The sequence below is a fragment of the Staurois parvus genome, unplaced genomic scaffold (assembly GCF_062004578.1).
Source record: "Staurois parvus isolate SC_StPar_1 unplaced genomic scaffold, SC_StPar_1.0 ptg001014l, whole genome shotgun sequence".
Lineage (NCBI taxonomy): Eukaryota > Metazoa > Chordata > Amphibia > Anura > Ranidae > Staurois > Staurois parvus.
Genome location: NW_028318810.1, coordinates 136,646 through 149,102, shown reverse-complemented (window position 1 = coordinate 149,102; position 12,457 = coordinate 136,646). Strand labels below are relative to the sequence as shown.

The following is a 12,457-nucleotide window of genomic DNA, read 5'->3' as shown; positions in this document are numbered from 1 at the left end:
TAGTATTGGTCACCACTAGAAGAGTTACTTTGAGATAGGGAGTTAGAGAGGCAGCGGGGGGTCTCTTAATCGTTCCATTTTTAGTTATGGCTGCTGTCATTGTCCTCCTTTTTTTTTCTTTTCTTTTTTTTTTTAGTCCTGTATGAATATTTGGACACGCATGCCAAGGAACTGAGCCCATATGTCACGTGGCTCATTTTTGGTTTCCAGCTGCAGTTTCACCTGTATATGTTGGGTCTTCCCCAAGTCAGCCTATTAGTCACACCTGGTACAGCTCGCAGTGGGGTCTCTGAAAGATGCCCAGGGCACATATTGAGGTCTCTTAGAGATGCTACTGGAACCCCTCAACCTATCATCGAGCATAAAGCTCTTTGGAGGTAGCCAGCACCCAGGACCTGTCTTCTGATCTACATATTAGTGAAGGCAAGGAACATGGTTTTCCAATCAATCACCTGCTCTCCTGTCCACGTCTGGTACAGGGTCTGCAAAAATGAGATCCATCTACCCATGAAAATTGTACAGATATCAATGTCCATTGTTGTGTTCACATATTGTATTCCTCCATGTCTTACTGTATGTAATTCTCTCTGCAGAGGAAACGTATCAGCAGTTAGCCAAAGAGACTCTGGAAGAGTTAGACTGGTGTCTGGATCAGCTGGAGACGGTACAGACCTACCGCTCTGTCAGTGAAATGGCTTCGAACAAGGTAGGCCTTGGTATCGCAACTAATACCAAATATGGATCCCATGCAGGCAGGCCATGGCGACCACACTGAGTGTGGAAATCTATATGACATGATGTATGTTGCCACAGTTTGTCAAGCTTGCTGAAGCGGTAATACATAATCCGGGCGTTGGCTGTTGTGGGGCATCATATGTATCAGCTACTCCAGGTCTACTGGCTGAAGTTGAGGGATCTGCAGAGCTTACAACAGCCAAATGCTGGAATGGCTGGATTGGCAGTCTGGGCCTTTATTGGGTCAATAGTAATAGGGATTAGTTTGTGTCCATTAGCTACAGTATGTGCATACCTGTAATCTGCTTATTATGTAATGTATTTGTAAGAAACCAAGAAGGCTTCGCTCTCCCAACCAGCCACCATAGTGTTGTGCCACGTAGTACCACAATTGTATTGTTATATGTTTAGGTGTACCTTTTTATTTTTTGCCAAAAAAAAATTTCCTTTTTTTTCATCACATAGGGGCGACAAAGTCCCCATGCAATGATTTTTAGGTAACAGGTTCTCTTTAATGAGACATGCAGGGTCTAAAGGGTGGGCTGCACTGGATGTATTGCACTGCAGATGGCATTGCCTTACATCTGTCACTTGCAACTCTAGCTGGGGAAAGTGGCAGTCGTGACCCAGAAGTGACGTCATACACATCCCCTTCCCGGTCACAGAAAGAAGGGGAGGAGAGTGGATGTGAGTCCCCCCTTCCCCACCGGCACCCGCCATGCCGGACCCAGGCCTGCAGATGGGCAAGCAGAGCCTGGAATACATGGCTGGAGCATGTGTGTGTGTGTATGTATGGGGGGCATGTTACCAGGGGCTGTGGAAGCAATCAGACAGCAGCGCAGCAGCCTGACTGCTTCCACCTGACAGGCAGGAGTCTGCATATCAGTTTTTGAAACAATCCTGATGGCTGCAGCTGCTGGATTGTGCATAATATGCCCCACTGTCAGGTCCGAATGACGTACGCACCCAGCAGTGAAACGGTTAAAGCATGCCATTTAGCTGCTGCACATATCTGTGTTAAGTTGGCGGCAACGGGTTAAAGTGGAGCTTCACTCTCTGAATCCACATTGACTGACTATTTCTGATCCTTATGCTGCTAGCTTTAGTAAATAGATAGGAAGGTATATTATATTTACTTGTTTTAAACTTTTTTTTTTATATTTATTCAATTATGTCCAGGTTTCTTGCCTAGGCAGATGACATCATACATTCTAGATACCTTAGGGAGAGGAGGAGGGGTTTTCGCAGCTAAGCACATCCATGTATGCATGCATGAGCTAAGGGCAGATGGATTCCAGGAAGCAAATGCAGCCTGAATCATCTGCCATGACCAGAAATGCAAGCAGGGGTTTTTTCAAAGTGATTTCTCAGCAAAATAAAGCATGAAGATATGGATGGATGAATATTAAAAAATGAATTCAATTTGGCTTGTGTTCAGGTGCAGTGTAGATCCATTTTAAGTAAGGTATTTTTTTTCCTTTTGTAATAAAGAACTTCTATAAATGAATAAAGGCTGACCATTGTAAGCACCCCTGTCAGTGTTAAATGGTTTGTCCCAACCCTGTAACGGTCATATTGGCTGGACAGCTTGAAAAATAACAGACTCACTGGCAGGATCAACGGGTAATGCACCTATGTTAGAGGGGGGACTCTGGAAAAGGAAAAACCTCTGTGTTAAAGCTAGCAACAAACTGTGTGATATATGTCATTAGTTATTTTGGTCACAGCTCCACATTAAGTTGGCCACACACATTTCAATCTGATTGTACGAGCTCCTTTTGATTTACAGACAACATGTCGGGTGTTGGTCTAGGACAGGGGTAGGCAAACTCAGCACTGCAGCTGTGGTGAAACTACAAATCCCATGATGCCTCTACGTTTGGGAGTCATGCCTGTGGCTATCAGAGTCTAGTAGTAGGACTTGTAGTTCCATAAAAGCTGGAGTGCCAAGTTGTCTACTCCTGGCCTAGATTATAATCTGATGGTTAGTACACAGCTTTTGACAGCCGATCAGGACAGGCCGTGCAAAATTATCCAAAGGGACAATCATAAAAATGTTTCTTGTATGCTACAAGAATGGACAATTTTTGTTTAATCAGTACAGTATTCATGCGAAAAAATCAAGCAACCAAGACTGCGCATGCACTGCAATACATTATATCACTTCCAAAGTTGTATTCTGTTTTACGAGAATTTTCGTAACTTTAGTAACCTCTTCATTCTTCGATTTGAGACTAGCATGCAAAAAAAAAATGGGACTATCATTCGTCCAATATTCTCATCGTGTGTACGAGGCTTTCCTTGAGCAATGAGAGCTTTCTGCCTCTTAGATAATTACCCACTGGCAACAATGGTCCTTTTAAGCTGTTTGTAAGTTGAGGAGTCTTCTCAATGACCACAAACGTAGGAAACCTTGTTCTCAGTGACTATCACGCTGATGTACCATGAGCTGTAGATATAGTAATTACTAGCTGGGTTCCCGGAGACACAAAAGTTATTTTAAGGGTTCCTCCATGTTAAAAGGTTGGATTAAAAACCGCAGGTAGACCAGCTCCTGTGTTCTTGGATTAGCTCTAATTCAGATGGTGATATTATTTATCTGAAGACAAATATCCTTTTGGAAGGAAAGCTTTCTGCCTACAAAAAAAAAATCACTTTGTAGTAACACAGAAAAATAATTGTGATAAGGAAATAAAATTCTGAGAATTTCATACCTAGAAGCACGGCTAGTCTGTCCTCCCTCCCTTCCCCCTCCTCTCTCTGACTCCGCTCCCCTCCCTCTGCATTTTACATCACATCCCTGCCTACTGCAGTATGCTGGATATACGAATAACGGAAGATACCAGCAATCTAACAGCCCTACAGGAGGCAGATCCAGCCTGAAGAAAATAGAGGAGACCCATTCCTTCTTCATCCTGGTTGCCTTCTCCTCCGTGCATGTGCTAGCCTTTATCCTGGCTCCCTCCAAGCCGGCGTCTCCATTCTGGTACCCAGGAAGGATGCTGCAATAGGATGCTGCCTCCTCTCTTCCCCTTAAGGATGCAGGAAGAGGCCTTGTCTTGCAGTTTCTTAGGCCCTCCGAAACCGTGACTTGTTTTCTTTTCGCCCCCCAACACCGAGACACGGAGGAGGAAGAAGAGGACGACCAGGGAGGGGGGGCGGGTGGGGGCAAGGGGGAATCGGAACAGGATTTAAAGATGTAACCCAAAACAGATTAGGTTTTAAAATATGAGGCTACCTGCTGGATTTCTTCCTATCCTGTCAACGATGGGTTAAAACCACTGGCCTACCTGCATTTTTTTTTGCTGTTGGATACATGGATATTTTTTTTTTGTGTTCTTTTTTTGAGGTATTGACTTGTCAGCCATGGGCCATCCTCACTCTTGCTACCTGAGCTGGGTGTGAGAGAGCCAAGCTGAGAATTACACGGATGCTGGGCTGGATTCTATGGAGGGGGAGTGAATACCAACAGACTGCTGTCTACGGCCCACATGTCGGGATTCTCCCCTGTACCAGCGATGGGCACTTGGTTATATACCACCGCTGACCATTACGGGCATTGACCCCTTACTGGCTGCACCATCTTGCTTTCTCTGGTTTTGTTACCAAAACAAGCTGTAGATACCAAGTACCCTGTAGAGCAAAAAGAGAAGAGCTGATTTTTTTTTTCCCATTGTTTTTCAGAAGTATTTTTCCTTTTCATACCTTTTGAAAATTTGCATTCATTTTTTTTTTTTCAAATAAAACAAATGGAAATGTTATCACCTAAGTTGTTTATGTCCTGAGTGAATCACTGGTCAACTCTGCTGGAAAACCAAGAAATTTTCTTTCAAGTTTTATTCTTACGATTTATTTATGTGGATATCAAGAGAAGAGTCTTTTGTTCTTTTTTTTTTCTGGTCTGAAAGATTTTTTTTTCCCCTCATACCTTTTTGAAAGCTAAGCTGCCAGCTCTTGTTAAGGATATTTTGGGGACAATCTTGGTAGTCGCTCCTGCCACTTGCAGCTTCATCCTGCAGACTGGATTCCTTCGGAGATATCCAACTAGGATTGAAAAATGCCCTTGGTCGATTTTTTCTGTGAGACATGCTCCAGACCTTGGCTGGTTGGATGGTGGGACCAGGTAAATGTGATGTATACATTGGTTTGATTACTTTATATTGCCTAGCTTATTATTGTACCCAAGGCTGGCTCAAGACTGAATCAAAGTTAATGCCTTAGTCTTGGCACTGGTGTCCACATTTTTAAATCTATCATTTGCAGAAATTATGGTCCCACGCTTCATATTGGCTGTTTGCCCCTACTTTTCTTTAGTCTTCTCACCATCGCAGCGACCTTTGTGGGCTGGTACAAATTGTGGCCTATCAGTTCACCAGAAAGCAGGGACATAATCAAGGGACAATATTGCCAGATATGTTGTTAGCTGAGCCATCATTTATATGTATGAAAAAATGGCCTATTGTTTTTATAAGAGCTAGGGGCAGCCATGTTTGTTCTGTAACATGTGAATCCAGATTGTCCATTTGGTAGGAACCTTCGACCTTATTACCATAGTGTCTAAAGAGTTGTCTGAATCACTTTTAGTAACCAGTTGGCTACCAACTGTAGATTTTTGGTTGAGCAAATTAGGATTTCTGGCTGTGCAGGTTAAATGATCTGGTTGCTTTAGTTCTTGTTTTCGAAGATTATTAAATCTCGTTTGCTCAAGGCATTCAAATCTCAGGGATGACTCTTAGCCATTTGTCCACACGATTGGAATATTCTATGTGTATGGGTTGACAGGTCTTGTTCTGGTTTCTTTTGTTCTTTGCTTGTTGTTGGACATAACTAGATCTTGTTGGCTCAGAGCCTCAAATGTCAAAGATGACTCTTTTGCCATTTGTCCATACGATGGGAATATTCAGTGTGTATGGGCTGTCAAGTCTGGTTGTGGTTTCTTTCATTCTTTTCTTTTTGTTGGATATAATGAGATCTTGTTGACTCAAGGCCTCAAATTTGAGATGACTCTCTTTGTGCATGGGCTACAAGGCCAGTTAATAAACTGTAATAAACTGCTTTTACCCATAATTCCTGCCTAATACTGCCAGTAGGGAAATTTTAGCCAAGAAGTCATGATATCTATTGAACCTAAAAGTTAGTTTATGTCTCAGACAGTAATTCTTCTCAGTAGAATGTAGTCCACACTGCCTTATGTCCTGTTTAGAAAATACTGATAAAGTTGCTTAGAGGGTTGTACCATTTTTTTCCATCTCCAGTACGAAGTCACTAGTATGACTGAGGCAGTTACTACAGAAAAGTTTTGATTCAGAACTTAGTTTCATGGAAACATGGTGTAGGAACTATTGGTTGTGTTGACCATATCACCCAACTATTGATTGTGTTGAATGAGCATTTAATATAACCGTATACTCGTGTTTGGGTTGAAAATGACAGGTACACTTATTAAATTGCATTCATTTTCCAATGATTCCTTACTTGCTGTGCTCTAATAGTGTTCATGCGCTTAATGATAAAGTGGGTATTTCTGCTATGGTTGGATGTTGTTGGGTTCAGCCACCCAGCATCTTCCTGGTGAGGTCCATAGTGAGAGGTCTCTATAGGTTCCCAGCTCCACCCACCTGCAGCAACCATTAGGAGGAGATATCAGTTTTCTGTTACATGTTGTAGATCTCTTACTGATTTTAGGTTAAGTTAGATGAAAGGTGAAATCTCACCATGGGGAGGATCACAACCACACGGTTGAGAAGATCTTACCATTGGAATCTTCATACACTCCAGTGAATCCAGTTTGACATCAACCCACCAGTGCCCCCCCCCCTCCCCATAATTGAATCTTTTGTTTGTGATGGGGTGGTCCTTTCAGCTATGGACACCATCAAATAAATTGATCCAGTTCATGATCCCTGGTGATTTTTTTGCAGCTTGTCTAATTGCTTTTTTTTTTCAAATGTGTATTTACTATTAAATGAAATCTAGCTCAATCATACAAAATAAGATGCCCATGTGTGAGAGGGGCATATCACCATTCCCAATACTATAATATGCTATGAAATCCAAAATAATTGCTTGTTAGGGATTGGATTTGAAAGAAGTAGCTTTTAAGACAAATGAGGCCAGTTAGACAGATCTAGGTATAAGATGATGTGCAATAGGGTATGATCGACATTTATTTTATAGAATTTTTATTTTTGCCTAAAAATACTGTTAGATGTTCAGTTTGCTAATGGAAGAAATGGTTCTCTTTACAGTGTGAGGATAATGCAAGTGATCCTATAGTACCAGCCTTTCAGGTCTGTGGGAAAGTAGGCCACAGCGGCACTGTGAAGGGTTGTATATGGTGATGAATCATGTTCTGCTTTGTATATTGTATTGTACATCAGGAAGAAAAAAAGGTTAACGCTGTGATGGAAGCGCTGGCTGCTGATTATACTTGAGACTTTGCTGGAGGCTGCAGTCACGGGTTCGAATCCTTGTGTCAGCTCCTTGTGACCTTGGACAAGTCACAGCATGGGAAGCATGACAAATTCCTATCACGACCGAAGAAAACAGCAGTGCGTGTGGGCAATTCAGGCAGGGAACATTCCCTTTAAACCTCGGCCATAAGCATCTGCTTTTACCGTTTCTAAAGCAATTGCTGGTGCGTGGAGTTTTTCCTTTTACAAGTGATCTGGTACATTCCATTGTCACATCCTTGTTTTCGGCTCCTCCCCGTCAGATCTTTGTCATACAGTTATAGCACCCTTCATTAAACAATAATGGATATATATATATATATATATATATATATATATATATATATATATATCTCGATGGGCAAGTTAAAGACTGTAGACCAGTCTAGGAGAAATAGTAGTTCTCCAACAGCTGATTGGTGGCCATGCTTGATGCATCCTGTATTATCACGTAATCACCCAGAGATCTCATAGCACAAGGTGCAAAGGAGGTATAAAAAGGTTTTAAAGCAGAACGCCAAGGAAATTAAAAAAAAAACACAGCTCCACAGGTGTCAACTGTCCCGGATTTGCTGGGACAGTGCCCCACGTCTACCCTCTGTCCCGATAATGCTTTGTCCTGGGTTGTGTCCTGAGATCACTGCATCACCTTTGTTTTGAGTTTGAGGTTTTAAAGCAGAACGCCAGGCGAATTAAAAAAAAAAAAGACACGCAATAACATAGCTTCACAGGTGCCAACTGTTCCGGATTTGTTGGGATAGTCCCCCACATCTACCCTCTGTCCCGGGTTGTGTCCTGAGATCACTACATCACCTTTGTTTGAGGATTTAAAGCAGAACGCCAGGCAAATAAAAAAAAAAAAGACACGCAATAACTCAGCTCCACAGGTGCCAACTGTCCCGGATTTGTTGGGACAGTCCCCCACATCTACCCTCTGTCCCGGGTTGTGTCCTGAGATCACTGCATCACCTTTGTTTTGAGTTTGAGGTTTTAAAGCAGAACGCCAGGCAAATTAAAAAAAAAAAAAAGACACACAACAACACAGCTCCACAGGTGCCAATTGTCCCGGATTTGCTGGAACAGTCCCCCACGTCTACCCTCTGTCCCGATAATGCTTTGTCCTGGGTTGTGTCCTGAGATCACTGCATCACCTTTTTTTGTGTTTGAGGTATTAAAGCAGAACGCCAGGCAAATAAGAAAAAAAAAAGACACGCAATAACACAGCTCCACAGGTGCCACCTGACCCAGGTTTGCTGGGACAGTCCCCTAAGTCTACCCTCTGTCCCAATGATGCTTTGTCCTCAGTTATGTCCTGACATCACTGCATCACTCTTGTTTGAGTTACTAAGCATAAACTGTAACTCAAAAAAAGGGTATTAGCTTAGGAGATCTCACTTGCGGGTGGACAGTTTCCATATAATTAGGGACAGGACTGCCCAGAAAAAGGGTCCTGATCTGGGCAGTGCCATACAGAATGTTGCCATAATCTGTGGGTGTCATCAAAAAGAGGAGCCTATCAAGTGTGGGCTCTGGGCAGGGGTGACGGTGTCTCAGAGACTAGGATAAAGATGTTGGCATGTATAGTATTTAACAATAAAAATGTATTCACCTCCAGCAATCCCTGTACTGTAGAGCTCAGACTGGAAAAAGGGGGAAACAGCACCAGTAGCCAATCAATTGTGCTGCATTGCAAGATGCTATGGTTAGCACTTCCGCCTGGCAGTATTAGGTTGTCAGTTCCAATCCCAACCATGGCCACTACCTGCCTAGAGTTTGCTTGTTCCCCCTGTGGCTGCGTGGGTTTCCTCTGGGTACTCCAGTTTCCTCCCACACCCCAAAGACATGCTGGTTGGTTAATTGGTTCCTATCTAAATTGGCCCTAATATGTGTATGTATGAATGTGAGTTAGGGACCTTAGATTGTACACCCCTTGAGGGTTAGGGACTGATGCGAATGTACAATATATATATGTAAAGCACTGCGTAAATTGACGGCTCTATATAAGTACCTGAAATAAATAAAATGAGCTCATCAGTCTGCTGATTCTCCTTTCACTGTCCAGTCACAGGCTGGGGGTGGGGAACAGACCTGTAAGTGTTCTTTTACTGCAGCAGGAAAAAAAATCAGGTCTCTTACCCTTCTAGACAGGACTGTACTGTTTGGCAGAGCTATGTAAATCTGAAAACTGGATTTACAGAAATGGCATGAGAAATAGCACCCTGTTGGCTTACATCACAGAGCCGGTCCAGGCTCTGCAGAAATCCGGACAATAATGTCAGGATCCACCCTGATGCCTGATTGGCAGATGGCTCAGCCTCTCAGTGCACCGTTGCGAGCTTTAGCCAGTTGCTCCTACCCCCTAGACAGCGTGGAGGGGCAGAGCAGAGAGCAGGAGACTGACACTCTCCGGTCTGTGCTCAGAGGAGTGGTGAAGAGAACTGAGTGTTCAGTGGTCTTTGATTGCTCAGTTCTCGATGTAGAGCTGGCGGGGGACAATTGCAGTATCGGATCGATGCTGCAGCCAGCTAGGTTAGTATGTATGTTGTTGGGTTTTTTTGTTTTTTAATCCTGTGCTTTTCTTTTAATGGCATCCAAGGTCCAGGTCCTAGCTTTTCGTTGTGGCAAGGGAGTCCTGGTCATAAAGACTGACCGAAGAGAATTAAAGCTCTTTTTTTGGCAGCAAAGGACCTGTGTTGATGGACTTTTCTTTTCTTCAGATTTGCTTCTCCTCCTATACAAGTCCAAGAGTCTAAGATAAGTAGGTCCAGTGCAGGTCAAATGCACCTGCAATGTATTCTGAATGATCTCAGACATGTTGCGTACTGATGTCCAAAGCACACTGTCCTATCAAAGCCCATGGACATGAGCCTGGCATCTGTATCTCAGTTGTGTTATCCAACCCTTTGCCTTAAAACTGAATTCCTTGCCAGCAGCTAAATACATAGTTGAAAAAAATAGGGAGCTGTTTTACCCACAAAAGGAATTTGTAATACTTTGCAGTCTTTTTTTATTTTTCCTTTGTCCCAACACCTCTGCCTGACAGCACAGACAGGTCCTGGGCCTCCTCTATAGTAGCAATGTAGGCTGTTTAAGAACATGCTCTCAGTCTGCTGATTGGGCCATGCAAAGTGAGGTCATCACTCCTTTGACACAGCAGAGCCAGATTGGCTGACAATGGCTACCCTCCCTCTTCTAGTTTGAGTCTCAGGAGCAGGGGTGGACTGACCATTCGGGCACTCAGGCACTGCCCGAGGGCCTGGGGTCAGTAGGGGGCCCCATGAGATGCCCCTGGTAGCTTTCATAGGCTTTTTTGGGTGTGGTTTGAGTGTGGGCGAGGTCACAGGGTCCCTATGATCCCCTATTGCCCAGGGGCCCTATGAGTTGTCAGGCCGCTCCTGCTCAGGAGACTATTAAGCCAAGTTCACATACATACACAATTGTTTGGAATGCCTGGAGTTCCAGCGAACCTGTCATTCATTGGAACTCCACGCACACTGAGCTCACACAAAAGACAAGGTCCACAAGGTGCAAACCTTCCCTTTAGGCCTCATTCACATGTGTGTACTTATCCATACCCTCAGGAGACTGATATTAAGCCAAGTTCACATACATACACAATTTTTTGGAATGCCTGGAGTTCCAGCGAACCTGTCATTCATTGGAACTCCACACACACCTTCCTCACACAAAAGACAAGGTCCACAAGGTGCAAACCTTCCCTTTTAGGCCTCATTCACATGTGTGTACTTATCCATACCCTCATGTGAAGGGCCATCTTCAGCCACCTGGGATGCACAGGTGCTCCACGAAGGGGCGTACAGGCAACCTCTTGATATCAATGACTGACCACTTTCTGCATGGACCTCAATGCACATCCTGGACTGCACATCGGTGTGGGGCCAGTGCGTGGATCAAGATGCCGATAGACTTCATTCTGATCTGTACGTTAGACCTCTAAGGATGTTTACTCCAGGGTGCACCTGAAGGTCCATGCAACCAGTGGCCTGTCGTTGATTTCAACAGGTTGCCTGTATGCCCTTGCACAGAGCAACCCTACCACCCAGGTGGCTGAAGATGGCCCTTCACATGGCCATATGTATTGGTACACCCTTGTGAACAAAGTCATAGTTGTAGCCAAATGTTCTTCATCTCATCTCAGAGTAGGGTTGCCACCTCATCCCTTTAAACCCGAACACATATTATTTACACGGGTTCTGAGGCTGATTTAATTCAGATAAGGAACCAAGTGAGTTTAATGACCACCTTAATCAGCCACAGAACCTGTGTAAATAATATGTGTTCGGGTTTAAAGGGATGAGGTGGCAACCCTATCTCAGAGGCTCCTGCAGTCATTGTGAGTTAGGGGAACATAAACGCTAAAGTAGATGGATCAAATCTTGGCCGGTTCAGCAGGGACCAGCCGAGATTCAATCCATCTATAGGCAGGCTGGTTGTACTGAAGTCGATCCATTGATTGAGTTGAATACAACCAGCCTGTTAGATTTTTTGCATGGGATTACTTCCTGCGGCTATAGCCGCCTGCATTAATCATTGTATTCTGCTGGCAGAAAGGCCCCCCAACCAACAGAATATAATACCGCCGTGGGAGGGATCCCCCATCAACCGTTCCTGTGAAATTTTCTTTCTTTCCATTTGTGGAGAAAGGAAAGAAAATTGTATAATCTATGGCTTGCCCAAGCCTGTGGAAATTCAGGTGCCCTGGGTCTGCAGAAAATGTACTTGTAATTAAAGCAGAACTCCAGCCAAAAATAAGACAAAATTGAATAACCCATTAAAAGACAAAATAACAAAGCCAGCTTTTGTTGCAACTATCACCTTAATTCAGAAATTCCCCCTGCTGTACTTTTTTCTTTTTTTTTTCTTTTTTTGTTCTGCCACATCCTCATTCTGATTGGCAGGATCATTTAACCCATTTCCTCTGAGCCCAGGTCTCCCTGGACACACCCCAAGCTTGTGATTGGACAGTGAAAGGAGAAGCAGCACAACGATGGCCTAATCTCTTTGTCGCTCTCTTTTCTCCTTTCAGAATGCTTCTTGTCAGAATGATTTGGCTCCTTGTGCTGCTTCTTCCTCTCTCTCTCCAGCTCTGCTGTACATGGAGAGCGAGAGGATAACACCAGATCCCATCCAGGCATTGACACTGCTTGCTTTTAAAAAATGATGTATTAAATATTATCATATATATAAAATATACTTTGTGCTGACATTTTGCATATAAAGCAACCTGCAGTGATCGTGTTTAGGGATTT

General features: G+C 43.6%; 1 protein-coding gene across 3 annotated transcripts in view; it reads left to right on the top strand.

The window, feature by feature from the left end:
- The window catches only part of PDE4A (phosphodiesterase 4A), a 490,104-nt gene that overhangs the window by 391,451 nt on the left and 86,196 nt on the right, over positions 1-12,457 (top strand). For 2 of the 3 annotated variants that reach the window (XM_089657626.1, XM_089657627.1), the window contains exon 6: positions 594-706. In XM_089657626.1, coding sequence (XP_089513752.1) covers positions 594-706 — 113 coding nt within the window. Of the gene's footprint in view, positions 1-593; positions 707-3,920; positions 4,859-12,457 lie in introns of those variants that run through there. The other variant, XM_089657628.1, reaches the window with a different exon arrangement.